Source organism: Mauremys reevesii, linkage group 7 (assembly GCF_016161935.1).
Source record: "Mauremys reevesii isolate NIE-2019 linkage group 7, ASM1616193v1, whole genome shotgun sequence".
Taxonomy (NCBI): Eukaryota; Metazoa; Chordata; order Testudines; family Geoemydidae; genus Mauremys; species Mauremys reevesii.
The window spans coordinates 118239906-118266260 of NC_052629.1; the positions used below are offsets into that span (position 1 = coordinate 118239906).

A 26355-nucleotide genomic window follows, 5' to 3' on the forward strand; every position below is an offset into this window, starting at 1 on the left:
TACTTCAGTGAACTAATATGAATATGGATTTGGGTGTAAACGCCGCTTACATTTTAAAGAATAAACAATTTAAAATGAAGAGACTCTGGTCAATAGCTTTAATTTTCCATATCTTTTCACACAACTAAATCAACTAACCAATAATAACTGACCATGCTTTTGAAACTGCTTAGCGCACCAACCAAGTCTGAATTGTAGGCCGCACCAGTAGCAGCACTGACAGTTCAGATTGCCCGAGGTGTTCCATCATAAGCCCATTTTCAGGTGTTTATAACTTTGCCAAATTTGAACTGTTTGGGTTGAAATTTTCCATGTCAGATAGCTGCCTCAGGCTTAATATTGTTAGCAAGTTTCAGCTACCACAGTCCAGGGAAATATAAGTTGTTTCACCCATGTTAAAAAAAAATGCTTGTTTCATTGAGAACCTCTAGCACCTCCATGCTTTGGAGCAGAGACTTGAAATTTAGCAGAGGGTCTCACCCTGTTGCCAAGGATGTGCCTGTGCCATCCCTGTGAAAATCTACCCAGATGTGGCCTAGTTATGAGCCTCTGAAAATCTCAGTTTATGCACCTTCAGAACAAAGACTTGTTAGTGCTTGGAAGCTAAATTCTCTGAAGATTCCTTCTGAACTGAGCGTGTTCTGGCTTTCACTGAGTGGGATTTTCTGTGCAATGGTGCCGCCTAGCTGCTGGGGGCTGCTGTTGTGCAGGGTACCAGAACTGGGATAGAGGAGATAATTTCTCCTATGTTCAGTGCCCCCCTGCTCGTGTTGGCAGTGCAGAGGGGATTGGCTCAGTTGATCACAGACACAGGACCAAGGGGCCCCTGATGAGTGCTCAGCACTTAACTCCCACTGAAGTCAATGGGAGCTGCAGATGCTCATCGTCTCTGAGCACAGGCCTCCTATAATGAAATTTGAATCCAGCTTCAGAATCCAAAACCACACCCTCCCTTCCCCTCAAATTTGGGGGACTGTTCAGATCCATGTGATCTTATCTCAGTTTCATTAATGGTGAAGATGCTGGAGTAAATCAAGATGAAAATGGCTCATTATTATTATGTGCGTACAACACCAGGCTCTACAACTTGTAAAATCTATACACAGAGACAAACTGGAGAATGAAAGGAAGACTTGGCCCCAAGAGCTTAAAATTAATAGGCACAAATAGTTACAGTCCAGATAACATGAGTGGGATGTGGATATTATAGCACTGGCATGTGGAATATTGTAGTTGATAGACAATAGCAACTAGGTGGATTCTTTTAAAGGAGAAGAATTATGGTGATTAACTCAATTACTCATTGCCAATCTTAAATTGTCAAAAATAGATCTGCTTTTGTCTGTTATTTGGCATAGTGAATACCCTTCTCATAAGAACTATACAGAAATGAAGTCAGAAAATATAAAGGAAGACACTCTAGTCTGCATTCCTTTAAGAACAAAATAAAACAAGATATTCCAAGTGTGTATTTTCTTAAGAAGGACTCATTTGAGTTTTCTGACACTGATAACTACTTCACTTTAGACAGTAAAATTGCCTCATTAAATTAGAGAATAAAATGTAAAAATGATTGAGAGTTAGCTAAATACCTCAAAACAAACCTTGGTTTATTGTAATCTACAAGTTTTCAGAATGGTCAACCAAAACCGAACACTAGCAGAAAGAGTGAGATGCATAAAAGCTGAATGCTGTTAATGAGAATTTAATTTGAAACTACTGGAAGCTGACATGCAGCCTTTTTCCATTCACTGAAAAATTTCTCAGTTAAAAACCTAACTTTCAAATGTGGTAATTGAAGAAAATTCTATGCATAATATACATGGCTTTACATTTTTCATGCAATGGATCAGCTGTTTCTTTTGAATCAAAATCAACAAAAGCAAAATCTTCCCAAAGGATAAACTTTGCAATAAACATCATTTTAAAAAATGCCTGGTTTCTTTGCTAACATCTTCATTTTAACTATTTTAGGTGTATTCTTTTTACGCTTCTTTCATTCTTAATTAACAATGACAGTGTAAACCCTGCACATTCTGTCCTTTGAGTGCATCTCCTCTCCCACAGGCCCACATACCGTACCACCTGTGCCAGCAGGAAAAAGTTTAGCTCTGTATATTTTGTCCTATTAATCAGGAAGGTATATTTAATGTGTGTCTACAGTCTAAACAGCCCACGCTCACAGCCTTTGGTGGGCAGTGAGCTCAGGCTCCTCATCATGCACATACCATACTGGTGTTCCATTATTTGATTGTCAATATTTCACCTCCTGGTGCTCCATGGCTCACTTCCTGGTTAGGTCATCATCTACATACCATTGTTCTCTAAACAGGGTTGCCACTTGCCCAGTTTGTAATTGTCCTCAGCAGTTTTTGTACTGCCTTGCTTGTTAAAGATTTGCTATGCCATTTCTTTCCCACTTGGGACCCATTACAGAGCTCTACAATTCACACCCTCTTGGTCTGCACTGCATGGCCATGTTAGGATTAGGTAAGAAAAATGATCAAACATTAAAAAAACTACACGTTTGTGTGTGTGCGCGTGCTTAGGCGTGTAAAATGGTTCTCTCCAACATGTCAGTACTGATTAGCTAATGTTGTCATTAAGACCCGTTTTGTTGGTGTGGAGAGCAGAAGGGGTAGCTAGTGACCAGTTTTTCTGCAGCTCCGAGCTGGCAACCCTACCTCTAGAGAAAGGATCGAGTATGGCATTGAGACGTGTAATCTATTAAGGATGAACACTAAACCGTGGGTAGTGAGCCATCACAGTGACTATATCTTAATAGACAGCATAAAGCCCAGTTGCTTATAGGGATCATACCAAAAGGGCAATCTTAATTTCCACACCCACTCTTTGCACTAATCATTACTCTCCTTCCCATATCAAGCCACAAAAATGTACATATGGACAACATAACGAAAATCAACACTTGGTTTCACATCAGACCTATCAGCCAATAAAATAAATCCTGCCCTGCAAAATGTAATATCTTTACCCTGTATTTTCCTCTCTATTGTAAAAAGAATCTGAAAAAAACATTGACACAGCAGGGTATGCAAACACTGGCATAGGAACATGGTAAAAGCAAAAGGCCATAACTTTATTCACTCATAACACAGCATAACCCTGGGTTAGAACAGTACTCGTCACACCTAGCCAGCAATACCGATCCAGTGTGGTCCCAGTTTGACTCTCCAGGCCCTGAACTCATTACGGCATGGCTTGGCCTTCCTGTGAAAGCCAGCTAAAGGAACCTCAGCTCCTCGGCTGAAATCCATACCACCTATTCCTCATGTGAGGGTTGTTGGGGGGTGCAGACAAGGAATACCTCAGCCTGTGTAAGACATTGAAACCCTCACCCCCCATAACACACCAAGCCCCAGCCAATACTACCCTCTGCTACAATATGGGATTCCAGAAGTCAGCCCTGCTACAGCACCACGTCAGACGACTCCTGCTAGAAGCAGCCTGTAGAAAGACAAGGTGGGTGAGGTAGTATCTTTTACTGGACCGACATCCGCTGGAGAGAGAGACAAGCTGAAAAAAAGAGCTCTTTGTGGCACGAAAGCTCGTCTCACTCACCAGCAGAAGTTGGTCCAATAAAAGATGTTACCTCACACAACTTGTCTCTCCAATAGCCTGGGACTGACACAGCTACTACTGCACAGAAGCTGCAGTGAAACTCATACATAAATATAAAATGCATCTCAACTGTGCCAGTGGGGTGCCAAGAGGAAAGTGAAAAATGTCCAGTGCCTTTTGCCAATTTACATTATGGGAAAGTTTCTTGATGCCAGTGGGTGATCGGCAAAGCCTCCCCATACGACTCAGAAAACCAGCAACAGCAGCCCAGGTTAAAGCCAACTCTGGGTATCCAGAGGTCACTTGCTGGGCCTGGGATTCCTTTAAATCATGCATGCTGCATATATGTTATGCCATGGTCCCGTATGATCACAAAATGGCATATTTTTGGTTTAAAAATCGTATTTTATGGTGAATCATAGCTTTGCATTCCTTTGATCATTTCTTTTTACTATTACATTGAAATGTAACCAAATATTTCCAAGAAAAAAAGTACAAATAGAATAGGATGTAGCCTGTTAATTGCATGAACAAGTGAGAATCATGTGTAGTGTAACATTTCAAATAACAGATGGCTCTCACAATAATTTTGACTTGTTTATATGGACATGAAGAGCAGGTCTTTGAAGCAGTCCCTGATGAGATTCCGCTTTGGTCTAACAGTGTCCTGAGAGAATGTGCTTCCTCCCTCTTTTATCTGATGTTTTTCAAATAGCAAAATAAACATTTGTTAAAATAGCACCTATGGGTGGAGAAAACATGACTGGACTGGAAACCTCTGGCTCTGTGATCATGTATCTTACAAATAAAAGATCTGATTTTGCAAAGCTCTACTCATGTGAGTAACCCTCTTCACATCAGTAGCTCCACTGCACTGACTTCATGGAACTGCTTGACTTTGTCTCTTGTTCAAAACATAAGAAAACCTCAGTAAAGACAGTAGAGCAGTGTGTCCTTTGTAAAGGCAGCACACCTTACATCCTATACTGCTGTTTGTGCAGCTAGAGCAAAATCATTTGATCTGTGCTTTTGACAAAAGTACATGGGGAAGGGGGGGTTATACATATCTGGCACCATGTGCCTTGTTCTGATTATCCAGCTGGGGCTTCAGAGACATTTTTTAAAAAGCAGACAGAACATACACCAGTGCAGGAACTCTAAAACTGCAGGCATCAATGAACTTGGCCAACATATTCTGTTTTATATAATTATACAGAGAAACTAATTTTGGTATGTTTAAGTTTGCAACTTAAGGGTTCCATTTAAAACTCCATTTGCATAGTATCTGCCTCCTTTTTATAGATTTTAATTCATAGATTGTAAGGCCAGAAGGGACTGTTCGTTCATCTAGTCTGACCTGTATACCACAGGCTATTACATTTCACCCAGTTGCCGCTATATTGAGCCCAATAACTTTGTTTAACTAAAGCACATCTTCCAGAGTGGCATTCAGTCTTGATTGGAGGACATCAAAAGATGGAGAACCCACCACTTCAACTGATTGATTGTTTGTTCCCCTCAATTCTGATATCCAACCCCTTTGTTTTACAAACTAAAAATGCACAGGTATTCCCCTTGTAAAGCAATTTACAACATCATTTTTCATATCACTTTTATTCTGATAGCATCTACGAACCCTGACCCATTGGGCTAGGCACTAAGCGGACAAATAACAAAGACAACTAGAAAGCCAACACTCCAGGTGTCAGGCAAAATGCAACAATCAGATGTAATAGGCAAAGTAATGGGGATGGACTAGGAGTTTGAGATTACAGTAAAAAGATTAGAATAGCAATTTGATTTTGTTTGCACACAGGATATACTGACACAGCAAACAAAACGAGGAATAGATTTAAATTATATTAGTCGTTGTATTGATATTAGCATTCGATTACTTACTAAATGAAGATCGTCATAGAAAGATGACATATAATCATGAAAAAGTTATTAGGTCAGGGACACAAATATATCCAGGGAATGTCATAATACATGATGTCCTTAAATGTTAGATTTGGACTGGAATATGTGTGAAATTACATGTAGCCAAGAGCTCCCAGTTAGATACTCTAGACCACACATGTATGCAGGACAAGAAGTTGCAACTGTTGTATGTCTAATACTGTCCCCTTGACCCCCCATGTGGTAAACTGCAGAGAGACATTCCAAGGTGGGATTAATGTTACAAGGGCCTGGGCCACATACTTACCAGCTGACATCTTCTCCCCCATCTTGGTCTGACCAGCATGCACCTTTTCAGGTTGGATAACTGGTTGCAGGGATCATGTGCACAGCTGGCTGAACGAGGACCCATTCTCAGCCAGCAAAAAAGCAATACAAATAACGATACAGCATTTTTGCCCAGCTGGGTGAAAATTCCCAGAGTGGCCCACAACGTTACTCAGTGGAGACTTTCCCAACATGAGGGCTTGCCAACACGGTGCGGTTATGCACATTACCAGGGTGTGATTTCTAAAGCAAACTAACATATTGTGCCTCAGTTGGTCCGTGTAGACTAGTGGTGGGCAACCTGCGGCCCATGGGATGTGCTGGCCGCCGCTTCCCCCAGGTCTCATTGGCTGGGAACGGTGAACCGTGGCCACTGGGAGCTTCGGGGGGGCATGCCTGTGGATGGTCAATGTCAACAAAATATCTCACAGCCCACAATCAGATTACCCTGATGGGCCACATGCGGCTGGTGGGCTGCCCACCACTTGTGTAGACCCTGCTGGTGTATGCTAAAGGTTCCCTAGAACATTTACATGTACAGGTACTATAATAAAGCACACTGGGGAACCTTTAGTGCACACCAGCAGGGTCTACATGGATCAATTAAGACACAACATGTTAGTGCACTTTATAAATCACACCCCCATAGAGCACATTACCCCCCGGTGTAAACAAGCCCTGAGTCTCCAAAGAAAACTAGAACCAATACAAGAGAATCTCTCTTCATATCACAGTGCTCAAACAAAACACCACCACAACACACTACACAGCGACAGTCAATCCAAAGCCAACTGAAATCCAAGCTAAAACGGCAAAGAACTATTTTAACAAAAGAAACTTTCAAACAATTCAATCGAAGCACAAATCCACTTATCTTTAAACTGAGTCACACTTTTTCTTCAGTATTTGTTCATTTAAAAAAAACAGACCTGTTTAAACAGCTTTCCATTTTCCAGCACCAATTCCCCCAACCTGATCCTGAGTTGCTACATTGAACTGTCAAGTATCAGAGAGGTAGCCGTGTTAGTCTGGATCTGTAAAAGTGGCACAGAGTCCTGTGGCACCTTATAGACTAACAAACATATTGGAGCATGAGCTTTCGTGGGTGAATACCCACTTCGTTGGATGAACTGGTCACCCACACAGCCCACTTACTTCCATGTCAGAAGAATAGTGCTATTCACACAGCAGTATTACTTCATGGACGGATCAAGGTGGAGGAGAGGTTTGGGATGTGAAGGTAAAAGCTCTTACTATCACACGAATACACAAAATCGATGCAAAGGGAAACTCAAACAATAATGGGGTATATTTGCTTTTTGTATGCAGTAAGAGCCTGCTCAAGGGTTGGTCAAAAATTTCCAATAAAAATTGTCCTGTCAGAAAATGGGGGGGTCATTGACATCAAAATTGTCTATGAGGAAACAGTTGATTTTTATTTTGTTTTTTGATTTCCCCTTAGGAAATATTTTTTTCATTTACATTTTGAAACAACCCCTCCCCCCCTCATTTGGAACTGATATTTTGAAATTAAGATTTCTTTTCAACATGTCAAAATCTTTCATTTTGACGTTTCCAACTGGATTTTTTCTGGAACTATTTGTTCTCCCAATATTTCCACTTTTTGTCAACAGATTGGAATTTTCCACAAAATGGCAATTTCATTCTCCAGACGCCTCTTGCTCACTCTTATCCCCACTGAATACAGCAGCAAAGGCTATTGGCTTCACTGGGAGCATGTAGGGTTGCCAACTTTGGTTGGCCGTATTTTTGGAGGTTTTGTCAGATGACATAATCTTTAACTCCTGGAGACTCAAGGGCAATCCTGAAGGGTTGCAACCCTAGGAGCAGGTCTTTGTGTCTCATTTCAAAGGGAGCTCCAAAAAGACATAAAGAAGAAGGGAAATGGTTCAGAGCAGGGTTTCTCAAACAGGGGTCACTGCTTTTGTAGGGAAAGCCCCTGGCGGGCCGGGACGGTGTGTTTACCTGCCCCATCCGCAGGTCAGGCCGATCGCGGCTCCCACTGGCCACGGATCGCTTCTCTGGGTCAATGGGAGCTGCTGGAAGTGACATGGGGGGAGGGGTACTGGGTTTTTTGCATTTCAAAGGTGGTAACTCTATGTACACCAGCCCTATCTTTTGACCAAAGAAGTCAGTTCACTGTAAGACTGCAGAGAGTCAAAACAGAAGCTAAAATGAAACTAAACTAACGTAAGTACCTGGGGGGGAAACGTGGTAAAAAATCCAGTGAATTGAAGTTAAATAGCTCTGATCAGTATACTACCATTAGTATAAGATGGGCTGGTCTACACTACGGCACTAACTCAATCTAAATTATGCAACTTCAGTTATGTGAATAACGTAACTGAAGTTGATGTAGTTAGATCCACTTACTACGGTGGCTACCATCGACTCCCTTACTCTTCTCAGGGAGGTGGAGTACACAAATCAATGGGTGAGTGCTTGCCTATCAATTTGGTGTGTCTTCACCAGACCTGCTAAATCAACACTCACTGCATCGATTGCAACAGTGTCGATCTATCGGTAAGTGTCAACATGCCCTCACATCTAAATAATTACCTGATTGCACCCTCCACTGCAGGAGAAGAAAGGTAAAATGTTTAAGAACAAGAGCCTGATGAGAACATCCTGGCTGCTACAGTCAAATGTCACCTTTGCATGGCATAGTCCATAACTATTCAGATGCTCCCAAATATATTGCTTTTAATGACTTTAATGCCAAACTGGGACATGCATGGTGAAGTACTGGTGGAGTGGAATGAGCATCTCTGTTCCTAGCTTCTCTTCATTTAATCTTTCCTAACTATAAATCGTGTCTGTCTCTCCCCATCCCATATAGTTGGGTTCTAATAAGAAGAGAATCTTGTCATATAATAGCTATGAGGAAGCCTGATGCTGCCAAAAACACCTTTTCCCTCAGCAGAGGTCACTGTGCATTAGGATAAGGCTTAATTAAATGGAAAGAGGATGAAGGAGAGAGAAGAAAATATTATTTTACTCTTAGAGTCTGAATACAGTCAGAGCCTAAAATTACTATGCTGTATACTATCACTGTTTTGCTGGCTTCATTAATTTTTTTCTTCCAAAGTCAGCACCCCAGACTCTTACATGCCTTTGTCTCCTGCTGTCATCAAGGCATTTACATGCATTAATCCATGACAAATGGCTTCATTTGATCCATAACTGATTTCCCCACCCGCCAACTAGAAACAGGTTATAGAAATAAAAATAAAAACTAGGCTAGAACAAAAGGGATCATCTATTTATTGGTGGGGGGAGACAGTATACAAGCTAAGGCAAACAATACCAGGCTGGCTGGGGGAGAAAGCACTGGCTTTTCAGTCATGGAAAGTCAGTTTCCAGCACACTAGGAAAACCAACTACATTTTAATTTGGTTCAAATTATCTGATACAACTACAGTAATTACTGCATTACAGATGTGATGTGGCGACTGGTTTGGATAGAAAAATTCCCCACCAGATCCCTGACCTGGACCTTTGCCCTAAATTCAAACCAGAAACAAACCCTTTGAAAGCCTTCCATTATATTATATCTCCCTGTTATTTGTCATCGTAATACATAGTAATGCTCCCTGGCTCCTCTTGAGACCCCCAAACGTAAAGCGTCCCACTACAGAAATAAGCATAAAAAGAGCTACATGTGGGTAATGCTACTTATCACAGATGAAAGAGCCAGAAAACACCTCACACATATTTTCAAACCACACAAAAGACACAGTTACATGTCATGAGAAAGTTACTCCAGAGATGAACTATAACAAGCACACAGGGACATCCTGACAGGCCAACCTTCTCTATGCTGCTTGGATTTCTCTTGGGAAGAATGCACTGGCTACATGCAACCAGACAGGATTTATCCTTTGAAAGGATAATGCCTTCATCGCTGGCTTTACATTTTTCCCTGGGATAACAAAGAAATCCTGACACTGGTAGAAATATTTACTTAAAAGGGCACAAAGAAAAACCGAGAAAAACATAAAAAGCTATGAGCTTTCCTCGTTTTTAAATAAACACATCCAGTTACATCTTATTAAATCAATTTTCCCATAAGGTGCCAAGACCTTTTATAGAATTCTTCACTCCATTCTGATTCTAGAATCAACTGTTAGTGTTGAAAAGCTTCTGAATAGAAAAGCTCTCTGTGTGTGTGTGTGTGTGTGTGTGTGTGTGTGTGTGTGTGTGTGTGTGTGTGTGAGAGAGAGAGAGAGAGAGAGAGAGAGAGAGAGAGAGAGATGGATGAAAAATAGCTCCATTGAAGCCAGGCTGTTTTACCCCACCTTTCTCCCATGTTATTTTTTGCTTCTGTCAAATATATGGTGGAAAACCTCACCTGTTCATAGAACTGATCTCAGTTGCACCATCTGTAAATATAGAGTAATGGCACTGAAGTAAGAAACAGTGAACCAACTCTTAAAATTCTAAAAAATACAGAATCAGACTATTAGATTTAAAAGGTTCAGGTAAGAATATATTGTAAGAATACTTGTTATATTTTTATCACCCTGCATCCCATTTAACAAAGAATGCCATTCCCTCGTCTGTTTTTACCAGTGCATTCCACAAAATACTTAATCTATAAAAATAGATATAGATTTTCTTAGTTTACTCATATTCTTTTAAAAATAAACAAATACATCAGTGGAACTTTCTTTGCTAAATAAACTATCCTTACTTGCTTCCAACTTAATTAAATGCAATTAACTCTAGTTTGTTTTGGCAACCAATTAATGTCATGATCAAATATAAATAGACTCTGCAAGAAAAGATTATAATTAATAAATCCTTTACAATACTGTAAAATTACACTGAAGCTTTGCTTGCCAGAAATACTTAACTGCATTTTTGAAGTGTATTAATGAGGACACTAAAAAAGATAATAAAGTTTTATCAAAGTGTATGCAGCTACTTTACTGTGGTTCTTGCCCTCTCTCAATCTGATCTATATAGCTTGCAGGCTGAAAGTATTATTTAGACTTCATGAAATAGTAAGACCAAATTCCCTTTTTTTGATCAATGCATTTGTTACAACGTTTTAAAATATTTAAAGCCAAAGTTACTATTCACATAACTTCATTGATTTAAACGGGATTACGCCAGCAGAAATTTTTGTCCATGGTGTTTAGTTCATTGGCTGATAGAAAAAATATCTGAGAAACAATATCCAATGTGTAATATTACAAGAAAACAAAAGCTATGTCTCCATATGAATGACATGACTCCATACTAGGGGCAGGCAAACTTTTTGGCCTGAGGGCCGCATCGGCCCACCCCCGGGACTCCTGTCCCATCCAACACCCCCTGTTTCCTGACAGACCCTCGGGACCCCTGCCCCATCCACACACACACACCCCTGCTTCCTGTTCCCTGACCACCCCCAGAACCTCCGCCCCTGACTGCCCCCCATCGCCCCATCCAACCATCCCCCTCCTTTCTGACTGCTCCTCGATCCCCTGTCCCCATTCAACCCCCCTGTTCCCCGATCCTCTCCACCCCTATCCACACCCCTGCCCCCTGACCACCCCCCCAAACTCTCCTGCCCTCTGTCCAACCCTGCCTGCTCCCTGCCCCCTTACCGCCCTGCCTGGAGCATTGGTGTCTGGCGGTGCTACAGCCACGCACCGCGCAGCACAGAGCACCGGGTCAGGCCGAGCTCTGCAGCTGCGCTGCCACAGGAGCTCGCAGCCCCACCGCCCAGAGCATTGCACCGGCAGCGGGGTGAGCTGAGGCCGCGGGGGAGGGGGGACAGCAGAGGAGGGGCCGGGGGCGAGCCTCCTGGGCCAGAAGCTCAGGGGCTGGGCAGGAGGGTCCCACAGGTCGGTTGTGGCCCATGGGTCATAGTTTGCCCACCTCTGCTCCATACCAATGGGAACTTTGGGTTCTCAAGAAGTGCTGGATAAGCTTATAGTATCATAGAACTGGAAGGGACCTTGAGAGGTCATCTACTTCAGTCCCCTGCACTGAGGCAAGACTAAGTATTATCTAGACCTCCCCTGACAGGTGTTTGTCCAACCTGCTCTTAAAAATCCCCAATGATGGAGATTCCACAGTCTCCCTAGGCAATTTATTCCAGTGCTTAACCACTCTGACAGTTAGGAAGTTTTTCCTAATGTCCAACCTAAACTGCACGTGCTGCAATTTAAACCCATTGCTTCTTGTCCTACCCTCAGAAGTTAAGAAGAACAATTTTAAATGTATATGTTTTTAATAGCAATGCTAATATGCAGAGATACAAGGATTTTAAATCCTTGTGTTCTCTAACAATAGAATACACTATTCAGCCAGTGGTAAGTGCAGTCTATATGTGTGCGCCCACACCCACACACACCCTAAAAAGTAGTTGAAAGTGGTGAAAAAAAAATCTTTGAGACAGGTTTTCAAAAGAGCTCAGCAACCACAATTCTCAATGGGAGTTACTGGCTGTGCCTTCCATTTCTGAAGACAGCCTTACATTCACAAACATTCTTCAAGACCCGAATCCACCCATCCAGTACACACTCCACATACAAGTCATCTTGATGGGGCCACTGTAGTAGAGGGAAGCCTAGCCGCTCCAGTCCATAGATCCTCCATACCTTGTGGTCTCTTTGGATATATGCAGTGAGCCATGCCGTGCAAGCCATGTGCTGCCCCATTCTCTGATCTCAGTATCACAGTGCCCTGTGGCAGCTGCTCAATACCTTGCGGGGCTGGGCCTTAAGATTTGACCTGAGCACCCATAACAACCATTGACTTCAATGGGAATTGCAGGTACTCTGGATCTTTCCAAAGGTAAACATTTTAAGATCTGTTCCTGTAAGACCTGACGTGCACAAGTAGTCCTTGTCTGTGAGTCATTCCATTGCCTTGAATGGGACGAAGCGTATGAGCAAGAGTTTTCAGGGTTGGGCCCTTCCATTTCTGCCACCAGTCTGCTCTCCAAAAAATCAGGCTACTCTAAATGCAAAGCGTGTCTCCTTCTTCCACTGAAGTAAAGGAAGAATTGCAGCTGAACAGCTGTAAGATATGAACATACAATTGCTACTGATTATGACAACCCAGTAACCTAGACCCTAATCCTGCACTAGCTGAAAGCAAGAGTCTCTTTTGACAGGAGCGGGACTGGGTTTTTAAACTAACAAAGGAAATGAGAAGGCTGCCCATTTGGAACATTCTGCAAGATGTACAGCAATAGATGCCAGAAAATAATCTTATTAACAGAGCCTAATAATATGAGTCACAAATTTATATATGGTACTTGGGAACTGCATTCATTTTAACTTACACCCCAATTCCCCACTGTGCATCCTTGACTGAGACTAATACATTTAGACTTGAGCTGGGCTGCAGCCCCAGTGGTACCTGCCTAAAGCACAGTGGAAAGGAGTCTCCAGTGCCTGCCCAGTGCTAAAATAAGTTTAGCTCGGAAGAACAGTTCTGTTTAGAACACTGGAGAATAGTGGAACTGCTGAATCCCACAAGAAAAATAAATCTTGCTCATAGTAAAGGTTTGATTTCACAACAGAGAGGAAAAGAAAACATTCAAAAGGAAATGTAAAAGATTACAGGAGAGAAGACTAAAACAAAAGGGTGAGATCACTTGCATGTTAAGAGGAAATGCACTTGATATTCCCTTTTCAAATACAAATCAGCGTTGAACTTAAATAGGCCAGTAATTAAAGGCAGGTTTCTGATGTTATCAGCAGAAACATGTCAATGTAGAAACAGCGTATATTGCCTTTGGGGTTTATACTTGTGTCTAATTTTTCTTGGGGCTTAGCCACCACAGTATGAATCCCCACAGTCTTGCAATACTGTGACAGCAAGATACAAGCATTACGGTGCATTGAAAGGTCCCTTTGTGACTCACATCACCCCGCCCACACACACACACCCTGCTGCTCTCAAACAGAGACTGAGTTTTGACACATGGGTGTGGGAAGAGAAGATATCCGGCAGGGATTCAATCCCTCATGCTGCTAAGTGCTGATGTGAGGCAAAGCACTAGCACTGGGTATTTGCTTTTTATTGAGCACCTCCAAAGAATGGCCTCTGTGACATATAGAGAAATATGCAGAATGCCCAATGGCAGAGATCAAGCCGCTGTGTCTACTCTCAATTGAGCACTGGGGAAGAGTGAAAGCAGGCATACCAGGACGGGGGACAAAGTGTGGTCAGGGCACAGAGGTTTATGTGCAACTCCTGTGCATCCAAAGGGGACATGTATCAGCTAGTGTCAAGATACTCCTGTTATCACCCAGGAGTTCTTTCTTTCACATAGTGTGTATGGAAGGGTTGATCTTAGGAGATACAGAAATGCTTCCAACAGTTCCTTTGAAACTATCTCTCACAGCCAGCTGCTCGGTGCCCCCTGGCATACGTTGGACCCTCTGTTCTTGGCAGCCCATCAGACTGCAGCACACACTCCCCCTCAGTTTAATTCACCTTACTGGATCACAAGAAACAAACCACCACATTCAGCAGTCTGACTGGCAGCTGGCTCCACACACCTGCAGCCTGGAGATGCTAGGCAGATACCTGAGGCAGGGTGAGGAGCTGCAACACTGAGTAACTGACAGGATCCTTGCTAATGCCTAATTGTACATAAATGGAGAAATTCTGTAGGCTCTTTGACTCCCTACCAAGCATTAGTTTTCCTGCGACAATAGCCCATTCCCTTTGTTCAATGTACATGGGTCCCCATGAGATGAAGATGAATCAAGCATTCTGGCAAAAGCATTCTCCTAAGCTTGTCCAGCCAGAAAACTCTACATCTGCAGTATCTGTTTAAACCAGCAATGGCACAGCAGCCTTCGTAAAATTCTTGCTCTGCTACATAAGGGGATAAAGCATCAGAGCTGGTCTCCATTAGATATTTTTACTTGGAGTTAATTGATCAGGGAGTGTCTTGACTAGCATTTACAAATGTGTTAATTACTTTGAGTTTATTGACAGCCAATTAATTCAAGGTTAAAAAAAGTCTAGTATAGACATACCCATTAAAAGGTATAGTGTTGCAATAGTCCCTTTGATTCCTGGAACTCTTGAGGGGCACACCACATCTCTTTCCAATTGTTGAAAGCCATAAAATCCAATTACAGAAACTTTATAGGCTCTACCACCATCCTAAATAATTACTGAATGTGAGATATGGATCATAAAGATAGTAGACAGTACACTATACATAAGAACATATGAATGGCTATATTGGGTCAGACCAAAGGTCCATCTAGCTCAGTATCGTGTCTTCCGACAGTAGCCAATGCCAGGTGCCCCAGAGGGAATGAACAGAACAGGGAATCATCAAGTGATCCATCCCCTGTCATCCATTCCCAGCTTCTGCCAAACAGAGGCTAGGGACACCATCCCTGTCCATCTTGGCTAATAGCCATTGATGGACCTATCCTCCATGAACTTATCTAGTTCTTTTTTGAACCCCATTATAGTCTTGGCCTTCACAACATCCTCTGGCAAGGCGTTCCACAGGTTGACTGTGCATTGTGTGAAAAAATACTTCCTTTTGTTTGTTTTAAATCTACTGCCTATTAATTTCATTTGGTGACCCCTAGTCCTTGTGTTATGAGAAGGAGTAAATGACACCTCCTTATTTACTTTCTCCACACCAGTCATGATTTTATAGACCTCTATCATATCCCCCCTTAGTCATCTCTTTTCCAAGCTGAAAAGTCCCAGTGTTATTAATCTCTCCTCATATAGCAACCATTCCATACCCCTAATCATTTTCCAAGTCCAATATATCTCTTTTGAGATGGGGCAACCACATCTGCACACATTATTCAAGATGTGGACATACCATGGATTTATATAGAGGCAATATAATATTTTCTGTCCTATTATCTATCCCTTTCTTAATGATTCTCAACATTTTGTTCACTTTTTTTACTGCCATTGAACACTGAGTGGATGTTTTCAGAGAACTATCCTGAATGACTCCAAGATCTCATTCTTGAGTGGTAACAGCTAATTTATACCCCATCATTTTATATGTATAGTTGGGATTATGTTTTCCAATGTGCATTACTTTGTATTTGTCAACATTGAATTTCATCTGCCATTTTCTTCCCCAGTCAGCCAGTTTTGAGAGATCCTTTTGTAGCTCTCTGCAGTCTGCCTGAAACTTAACTATCTTGAGTAGTTTTGTATCATCTGAAAATGTTGCCACCTCACTGCTTACCCCTTTTTCCAGATCATTTATGAATATGTTGAATAGGATTGGTCCCAGTACAGACCCCTGAGGGACACCATTATTTACCTCTCTCCATTCTGAAAACAGACCATTTATTCCTACCCTTTGTTTTCCTATCTTACTGATCCATGACAGGACCTTCCCTCTTATTCCATGACTGCTTACTTTGCTTAAAAGCCTTTGGTGAGGGACCTTGTCAAAGGCTTTCTGAAAATCTAAGTACATTATAGCCACTGGATCCCCCTCGCCCACATGCTTGTTGACCCCCTCAAAGAATTCTAGTAGATTGGTGAGGCATGATTTCCCTTTACAAAAGCCATATTGACTCTTCCCCCCAAAATTATGTTCATCTGTGTGTCTGACAATTTTGTTCTTTACTATAGTTCTTTACTATTGTTCTTTACTATAGTTTCAACCAGTTTGCCTGGTACTGAAGTCAGGCTTACCAGCCTGTAATTGCCAGGATCACCTCTGGAGCCCTTTTTAAAAATTGGTGTCACATTAGCTATCCTCCAGTCATTTAGTACAGAAGCTGATTTAAATGACAGGTTACAGGCTATAGTTAGTAGTTCTGAAGTTTCACATTTGCATTCCTTCAGAACTCTTGGGTGAATACCATCTGGTCCTGGTGACTTGTTACTGTTTAGTTTATCAATCTGTTCCAAAACTTCCTCTAATGACACCTCAATCTGGGACAGTTCCTCAGAGCTGTCACCTAAAAAGAATGCCTCAGGTTTGGGAATACAAAATAGTGTGTATGGAGAATACAAACATCAATTACTGCATGTGAGGTATGGATCACAAAGATGATAGATGGTACACTATACAAAAAGGTGTGAATGGAAGATATAATTTCCAATCGACTTACTCCAGGTTACCACAGACATCAACAAGATGAGAATCTGACCAATAACTTGATATGCTATAACCAATGGATCATATATGCAATCTAAAAATGGTTAGGCAGATGGTGAGTTGTGATTACTGCTCTTGATTGGCTAAGAATTGCACACATCCAATTATTATTGTTACCCCATCTTTTCCAACCCCCATCCCGGCCTGCTTGTTTGTTTCATCCACCTGTTATGTCTTGTCTTTTGGATTATAAGCATTTTGGGGCAAGGCGTGCCAGCTACTATATGATAATCTAGTACAATAAGACCCCAAGATGGTTGGACTCCAGGAATTGTCACAATATAAAATAATAAATAATACATTGAAAATCTGCTAGGTGAAAGCAAGATGTAAAACTGAACACCAGCAAAGAATAAATAACCTTGTGTGTTGCCCTGAGGTAAAGGCATATGGCAAGCACAGTGGGGTCGAGGTCCGTGACTGGAACGTCTAGGCACTACAATCATTCAAATAATAAATAAGACATCGACAATGTTCTCCTGCCAAGCTAGGTCCATAGCCATGTGTTGAAATATTGTACAAAAGACAGACCATGGTCTAATTACAGAACTCATGATGGTAGCTTCCCAAAGTAGCATGGATGAGCCATTAGAAATGCTAATTAACACTGCTAGCAAAACTGGGTTAAAGAATAAAGTTTCTGGAGGTTCTCCAATGAGCAAATTATTTCTCATTCTTGCCCTAGCAAAATTAAAAGACACTAGTAGAAGATGACAAACACCCCCCCCACCCCCCGTGCACCTCTGGGGTAGGGGGAGTAGGGATGGAGCAAACTCTGCATTCCCAGGTGCAAGGGCTGCAGTTCTGCACAGTTCTTTTGAAAGCCACACAAGGGGGGTACAAGGGATTTTTACATCCTCTGCACTGCTGTAAATGTAAGGGCCAGAGCCATACTTAGCTGCAGAAATATGGGGAATGCACAAGGTCCAAGGCATAGTACTTAATACATCAGGACAATAATATTTTATTATTAGACGTTCCTAACAGCAACCTACTTTTTAAAGTTAAGAGGGAAGCTACCAGATCTGAGAACAGCCTTCCAATGTCCAAGATTGTCTCATTAACTTTACTGCTCCAGTACACAGAATGCAGCGCCAAAAAGCTGGTAGTTATTTATCATATCACAAAAGACAAATATAGGGAGGTTTCTCGGTACTACACAGAATGTTGTTCTGTCTTCAATTAGGGCCCTTTTAGGCCTGGCCCATGTAATCTTTTGGAGGTTTAATTCCTTGGATTTTTGTAAGCAATATGTCAATATTACATCTTCTTAGGACATCCACTGCCCCAGACAAGCAAATCACAAGAGCACAAATCAGTGTATAGTCCTGCCTGGTAACACCCTAGCTGTTCACATCGTCCAGTCCACAATTGTTTATGCTATTTATTGCATGGCTCCTACACACACAGCATCAGTTCTGTTTTGCATGCAAGCAGGGGTAACATTACATTGCTCTATATTACCACTCTTAACTCAGTAGCTGACAGCTTATGTATTTGCAGACACAGACTTAGGGAGATATTAAAAGGTATATTGTACCTGTAGCCAGTTCATTGATTAGAGCATATCGAGTTCTGGACCAGATTCTGATCTTCTTTATGTCTGTGTTAACCTGAGTAAGTTGATTAGTTTTAGGGCATTTAGTTCATATTTACACCAATGTAAACAAGATCAAAATCTGATCCTATGCCTTTTTTGTCTGCGTTAAGATAAATTATCAAGTGATATTGGCAATTACTTTTGTGATCACTTTACTGCTTGATGTGCGTTAAGAGGTTAGACGGTGGTGAGCATATTGTTCTGTGAATGCCAGGGTACATGGTTTCTGCTTTTTTCTGGTTCTCTAGTACAGCACCAGTATGGATTCTGATTGGCTTGAATACAATTACTAATAATTTTCCATATACAGCTTCAAACCTGCTCCTATCAACATCAATAACAAAAATCCCATTGGATTAGGTCACTGATTCTCAACCATCCTGCAAGGTAGGCAAGGAAATATTATATTCATATTTTTACTGAGGAAACAGACATTTTTCCTCAGTAAAAGAGGAGGCTAAGCCCAACATTTTTACAAAGATGTCATAAATACCAAAAATGTCATAAATACCAGAATTGGAGCCACCCCAGATTAGTACAATTTTTGAAGATTTGGTCCTAAGTGATGTCCTTAAGGCTTCCCAAGTAGGTGGCAGAGCCAGGATTAAAACTAAAGTCCCTTGCTCACAACCATAGCTCAAGTCATTGTAAGATGCTGCCTTTCTTTTATGAAACAAGCTCAGAAAACTCCTAGGTCCTTGTTTGGTGTGAGTTTCTATAAGATTACTTTGGCGTAGTGATTTTTTTCTCTTAGTATTTATGGGCAAACTCTTCTCAAGATGATTTTTGATTTGTGTAAGATCTGCTGCTGCCACAATAAATAAAACTATGGGTCACTTAGTATTTAGTAGATGTACATATGACCTAAAGTCCTGTTTTTAACACTTATATAACTTACTCGTCCGATGCATTTCTGTTACAGTACAAAGTAACACATGAAACACTGCCAATAGAAAAAAAAGTGGAAGAAACTACTAGGCACTTTCTTGGCATACTGCCTTGAGAAAGCCAACCACAACTTCACTGATACAAGCCAAGCCAGCTCATGCTGATACAACTATCTTTCCCTCTCTGAATAGGCCTATTTTTTTAATTAACATCTTTGCAAATGTCAACCTTGTTACAGTATGTCTATGTTTCTAGCCTGCATCTTTATATTTCACAAAATCCATGTAGGACCAACTTGGCAGCCTGAACGTTTAACAAATTATTCTATATGGGCTAAAAGGTGTAATATCCAGGTGATGGTAACTTGAAATTTTTGTGTTTATTTTTAACTTCAAGGTCTAACTAGTGTATATTCCATTTAGATTTAATGCTAATTAAGGTTCTTTGCTGAATTGAAATATAATCTCTTGTACATAATGAAACAATGAGAGATCATTTTCTATATTTGTGACACTGATGTGAATATTTAATTTATTTGCATTCTTAAGACTCAGCTATGCTTTGTTGATACCTTAGTGTTTTGCCAAATCTTAATGTCTGTGAATGCCAGGGTACATGGTTTCTGCTTTTTTCTGGTTCTCTAGTACAGCACCAGTATGGATTCTGCGTACTAGAGAATGTCTACTTCCTACTTCTGTAGAAGTGAGTCAGTATTGTCAATCAGATGATCAACGGACTATCACTGGCACTCAGCTAACTCTTTAAATCACAACCTGTCCAGTCTAATCCTCAGGCCAATTCAACAGCCATACAACTAGTATGTATGCTAGAGTCTAAAATAGCCAATGTGGAATTGTTCTCATTGTGTTTTATTAAATCCAAACCAAACTAAGTACTCAGAGAACATTGATTGCTTCTTCCTAAAGTTATATACTATGCATGTTTTCATACATACTTTGTATAATATAATCGTCTTGAAAATGAAATATATTTATACAAGGATCTGCAGAAGACAATATTACCTAAAGAGAATTATATTGCATTGGAGCTATGTCAGTTTACACCAAATGAAGACTTTGTCCTTTGAGTCTTAGTCAAGAGGAAGGAAAAACTCCATGCACACACCCGACCTATTTCATTTAAAAGAATATTCACCAATACATACCTTACTTAGACATAATTATATGCATTCAAGCATTTGGGTTAATGTGACAAGGGAGACAACAGTCCATGTACCTGTGCAATATGTTACGTACAATGTTATACCCATAGTAATATTTAATATATCCTATATGTGCCCTTCAGCCACTATTTCACAGAAAATAAAGCTACAGTCACTTACAAATCCTGTCACATAAAATGGTTTGCAATTTGTTTGCAATTTTGTACCTTCTGCCAATTCATCTATAGGTTACCAAAATGATTAATTATAGCAGTGAAATGAAAATGTAAACTTGTGTGTTTGCATGTATAATGTGCAAAAGTTTATCTGAAAACATTAGAACATAAGAACGGCCATACTGGTTCAGACCAAAGGTCCATCTACCCCAGATTCCTGTCTTCCGACAGTGGCCAATGCCAGGTGCCCCAGAGGGAATGAACAGAACAGGTAATCATCAAGTGATCCATCCCTTGTCGCCCATTCCCAGCTTCTTGCAAAGACTTACAATGTTTAAGAAAGTTTTAGAAAAAAAGGACTACTGTACTTGATAAATTCACCTTTCAATGACTCATGCCAGAAATCCACAGTGTTTCATTACTGAATTAACCTTGGTATTAGAAACAGATACTTTCAATACATTTATCCATTCAGTTAAATTCAAGTTTATTAGGCTAAATCCACTAAATCAGAATTTGTTTTTTTAACACTGCATGTACTTGTATTTAATGGATACTCTTGCATTCATCAAGTACAAGAGGCACAAGACAGAGAGGAATCTGTCTCTTTTAATTACCCTCGCCTATACCAAAGTAGTTCTACTATTGAGTTTTTAATTGTTCAGAATGTCTCTTAAATTCAGTATCAGACTAATATCCATGTAATCCCACAAAATGAGAAAATGTATGCTGAACCTGTTATTGACTACACCTATTTTTGCCATGACTCAAAATTCCATATACAGAAATATTAAGTTACTGAAATTGTACATTGGTTCATCTGCATCATTTTTATTAATCCTTATTTGGCTGAATGTTTTAATCTTACTTATACAGTGACTAACAAACACATTTCTAATATTATAAATAGGAAGAGCTTAGGGACTATAGCTGAATACATTAAAATCAGTCCGTTTTCTAGTTAACATATTTCCATCCCTTTTATGTACAAACCTATTGCATTCAGTAAGCTGACTGAAAATTCATAGCCTTATAAAAACATTGTCCTGATATCATGTTCTGACAGTAGAAATCGTCAAAAATCTCTGTTTCCTCTCAAGGACCCTCCCTAGCTGGTACTTTCCAGGTGCAGAGCAATCTGAATCAGAGGTGAACACCATGTCAAATTCCACTCATCTGTCAATGTACTGGATTATTTCTTGAGAGACTGAAATTGGCTGCCTGGGATCAGAACACCATCAATCTTACTCGTGCAGGGTGCGGAGTAGCTGCCTGAGAAAGGCTCGCAAGAGGAAAATCTCTGAGGTTCCTAAGCAGGTGATGAGGCAGCTGTAAAACCTTCACTGTATCTGTATCACAGCTCTGAGTGAAAGATTTGTCATTTTCCACATTTCCCCAATACTTGGTATGCATTCAGTGTCTGACTGTTCTTGCTTCATAAAAGAAGTGATTTTTCAAGCTTAGGCAAATGTGGCAAAGCTCTGGATCTGCCAGGCTCTCATTTTTTCTCATAATGTTGCTTGTTTCAACAGATTTTACAAAATGAGATTACATTTTCCTTTTACCTATTTATGCAAGTATTTTGTTTGTTTGTTTGTTTATTTAGCCAGGGGACAGTCTCAGCTCACCAATGGTGATTTCACCGTTGTGTTTTAATGGGCATTTTTCTGTGTATTCCAGAAAAGAACATTCAAAATGGGATGTATTCCCTAACTTTAAAACACCCGCTACTAAAGCCAACATAAAACACATAATAGTTGTTCATTAGATAAAGCCTGTGAGTCGAATTTTTAGAACCATTCCCCTCCAGGCTATGATTATACTTATTTTATGTTACATTATTGAGAGAAGGCAAGAAGATATCCAAAAAAAACCCAACAACAACCCTATCACTTTTGGGCAGTGAAAACAATTGGAAAAAAAACATTTCAGCACGTTAGACCTGCTAAAGATTAAGGGCAATTTTATTCAAATGTGCCTAAGTGATTTAGGAGGCTAAGCCCTATGACTTTTGGAAATGTTAACGTTATCCTAATTCTGCTTTGATCTACCTGCTTCTACAAATTAAATAATGTGTAATTACCAGCTAATAGTCTCCGTTTCATCTCTAATTCTCTTGGGAAGAACTTTCACTCCTTTCCTTGGGTTCACAGTATGTGAAATCACAACATGAGGCTCTCTCATTTCTAACTTATTGGTAATAATGAGCTTTAATGTGCCATTTCTTCAACATTTTGCATACGATATGTGGTTCACAATGTAATTACCGTTGAAAATTAACACCAACAATTTCTGTTTGAAGAATATCAAAGTAAAGAAAATATTTATACAGCGTCTGACGTGTCAGTGAAAATCAGTTGACTTTTCCGTTCCATACACAAATAAACTATAACCTGTTCTCAGTAATACCCATCCAGCCCCACTGAAACCCAGGCCTGAATTCTACTCAGAGTTGCACCTTTGCAACCTCATGGCTAGTCATCAGTAAGATTAAAACTTCTACGCCAAATTCTGCTCTCATCTAGACCCAGCCCACCCCACTGACCTCAGGAAGAGTGAAAAGGTTCAGCTATTATCAGAAGTTGGCTCATATCAGTGCAAGTGTACAGTTTGTGCCCAGATTGGCATAGATACAGCAAATAAAGTTACACAAAGCTCTGCCACCAGGATTTCTTCTGGGGGACAAAACTTATTCTGTTATTACACCGAAAAATGGATAGATAAATAAATAAATAAATAAACAGAGAAATTAAATTCTTATCTAAAATGGGTTTCCCGTGATCAGCCTCCCGAGTTGAGAAGTTGTTAGAAAAGGATGTTAACAGGAGGCATATTCCAATACCAAACAGGCATACATTAGGCTGATCAGCAAGATACTCGGAGGACAAACAACTCACTAACAAAATGGGACTTTTATGATTATTCAACCATTTATCAGGGCAGACAAGTGCACGGATAGAGTGTCTGTAATCTTACAACATCCTGTAGCTGATTGGTCCTACCTGGTCTGTGCAGGTGATGCTGCTGGAAAGTGTGATGAAGAGACCCCTGACAGAGTAGCATTGCACAGGCACTTATCCACAAATACAGGACCCAAGACATTGCAGAGACCATTGCCATTCTCTAAATGAAATATTAGACAGGCGTTATTTATATATAGCCTTAGAGCAGTGATTACAACAGTATTTTTACCTTTATAAAGTCTTTGTTTCTTTCCTCTCCCACCCTCTGATTTCCCCCTGCCTCTCCCCCCTTGCAGGCTGCAATGGTTATATGACAAAGGTCATGTCAAAAACAAGGGGAGTTGAGGTAAAGAGATGTCAGCATGGGAGACTTGGTAACTTTAATAATTCAGTGGCACAAATGAAACTATAATGATCCAAGTACTTGAAGAAAAACAACATAAATAGAAGCCAGGGAAATATTCCCACTCTGTTCTGCAATTTAACTTACCAGGGGGGGAAATTACAATACTATCCAAAAAAAAATGAGCTCCTCAGACAGTATCAAAACTACTTTAAATACATTACGGATAGTCATACAACATTATCAGCTATCTGAGATGCATTTTAAGCATCCTCCATCCCCAAGGCTGCAAGGCAAATACCTACCCAGTAGGTAACAGATTATTGTTTTTGACTTCTGTGCACATTAATTTTTAATTGCAATGAATGCTGTCTGCTAAACAAAGTAATTGTTTCTCAGAATTGTGTTCTAATCCCCAGATAAAATCAGCTTCCCTTTGTTTGGCCTATGCTCATAAAGAACAATAGTAAGGGCAGACTGAATTTTATATGTAGCAAATAGGAGGTTTGATCTTTTCATAAGGTAGAGTGTGTCAAAATTTAAAGACAGACTCTTGCTGAAAAGGAATGGTGTATTTCTTTCTCTGTCTCCCAGTGCCGGCACACTTGACTACTTGATATATTGTATGTGGGTGAATATTTCCATACATTTATTACTATACTAATAGATTAAATTTTCTCAGACTTTGTGACTTTAACAGCTCCTTCTCAATACCTGCAAGGATTGTAGAATTTGCAAGGCTCAGCTACGCTACATATCGTCCAGTTCCTTTAATAACACCTTCTGCTGCATTTCATATTGCCAAATTAATCAAACTTCAGGCATTCTCCTTATTCAGCCAATAACATGATGCCACTTTCTAGCTAATAATCCAATGAGCAGAACATCATGTTCACTGAGGATGGAAGACTTTAAAGCTAAAAATCTTCTCTTCACACTGAACATTCTATGCATTTAGGAAAGATCGAAGCAACCAATGTAAAATCCAAAAGATGACCTATCAGCAGGATTTCTTTATTGGGGAAATAAGCATCTCTATTATTTTTAATAGTGTGTAAGTGTCAATAAAATATATGCACAGATCATTTTTGTTATTTTAATAAATAAGCATGGTATTTGAGGATTGTTTTAAAGACTAATAGATGGGGAAAAAAAACAAATAAACTGACAAGTATAATTAACTGCAAAATAGCAAAACATTATTTTCCTCACCATGAGGCTGTTTGCTTCCCTGTTCATATGCACTATTCAGCATATAATTAGTTTTCCTTCCCACTGTTTACTTTTGTATACTTTCCCTCCTTTGTTTTCAGATTGAGTAATAGTGCAACATGGATTCAACCCCCTCCAAACAGATAGCTCACAATAGACCTCCCATGTCTTCAGAAATTAATGCTTTTTTTAGTCATTTCTGGTGCTCCCATGCTTTCATACAATGACATAAAAGGGAAAGGTGACTCTAACATGCATTGATATTTCAAGCATAAAGTGCTCTTATTTAACCTGAACTTTAAAATCCTAGCCAAACAGTGAAGCAAAGCCAAACTTCTACAGTCTCCCAGTAGCTCCTATTTATTTTTTTAAAATGTTTCCAGGGATCATATTCTTAACCACACTGAATAGATGACTTTGAAATCCCTCCCACCCCATGTTTTCACTCTTAGCCCGCTAGATCTTTTCTATCCTTCTTCAAACTAGGTTATTTTAATTAACTTTGTTAAGCCCCAACATTCCTTCCTTGCTAGCATTTCATTTCTTCATGTACTTGTTAGTCAGCTCACTACAACTGCTGTCTAACACACTGTTTTTATGCAAAGAGAGCCTCTTGCTAATATACATATATATATATATACACACACACACACACACACACACACACAACAGTGAGTATTCCTCCAGTTATTATCAGATGAGTTCAAGATCTGCTTTCTGAATCTTAAATCCTAAAGAAGCTCCTTACCTGAGTAATCCAACCAAGAGCAGAGTACTCTATTAGTGTTCATTGGAAAGATCTAACACTTTTTAAAATCCATCTGTACCACAATAAGGGATTTTAAATAGCTTCCCAATAATCTTCTTTATCAGGATTTAAAAAAAAAATTCTCTTTTTCGTTACCAATCCTATTCCCAGAGTAAAGAAGACATCAGAGCTCTCAGACTGTGTTGTCAGAAAAGTGGCCAAGGTTTGAGGGGTGGAAACCTTGTCATTTTCACCTTTAAATCATCTCCTAACGTCACCTTCTGTTTGATGAGACCTTTGAAGTGATCTTGAGAT

At 40.2% G+C, this 26355-nt stretch overlaps 1 protein-coding gene across 1 annotated transcript in view; it reads right to left on the reverse strand.

The window, feature by feature from the left end:
- TAFA1 (TAFA chemokine like family member 1) overlaps positions 1–26114 on the reverse strand; it is a 324037-nt gene extending 297923 nt beyond the window's left edge. Inside the window, exons 1-2 of the mRNA XM_039546396.1 lie at positions 26041–26114; positions 23777–23897 (exon numbers count right to left, since the gene is read on the reverse strand). Coding sequence (XP_039402330.1) covers positions 23777–23894 — 118 coding nt within the window. The 5' untranslated portion in view covers positions 23895–23897; positions 26041–26114. The remainder of the gene's footprint in view (positions 1–23776; positions 23898–26040) is intronic.
- Between the last annotated feature and the right edge of the window lie 241 nt (positions 26115–26355).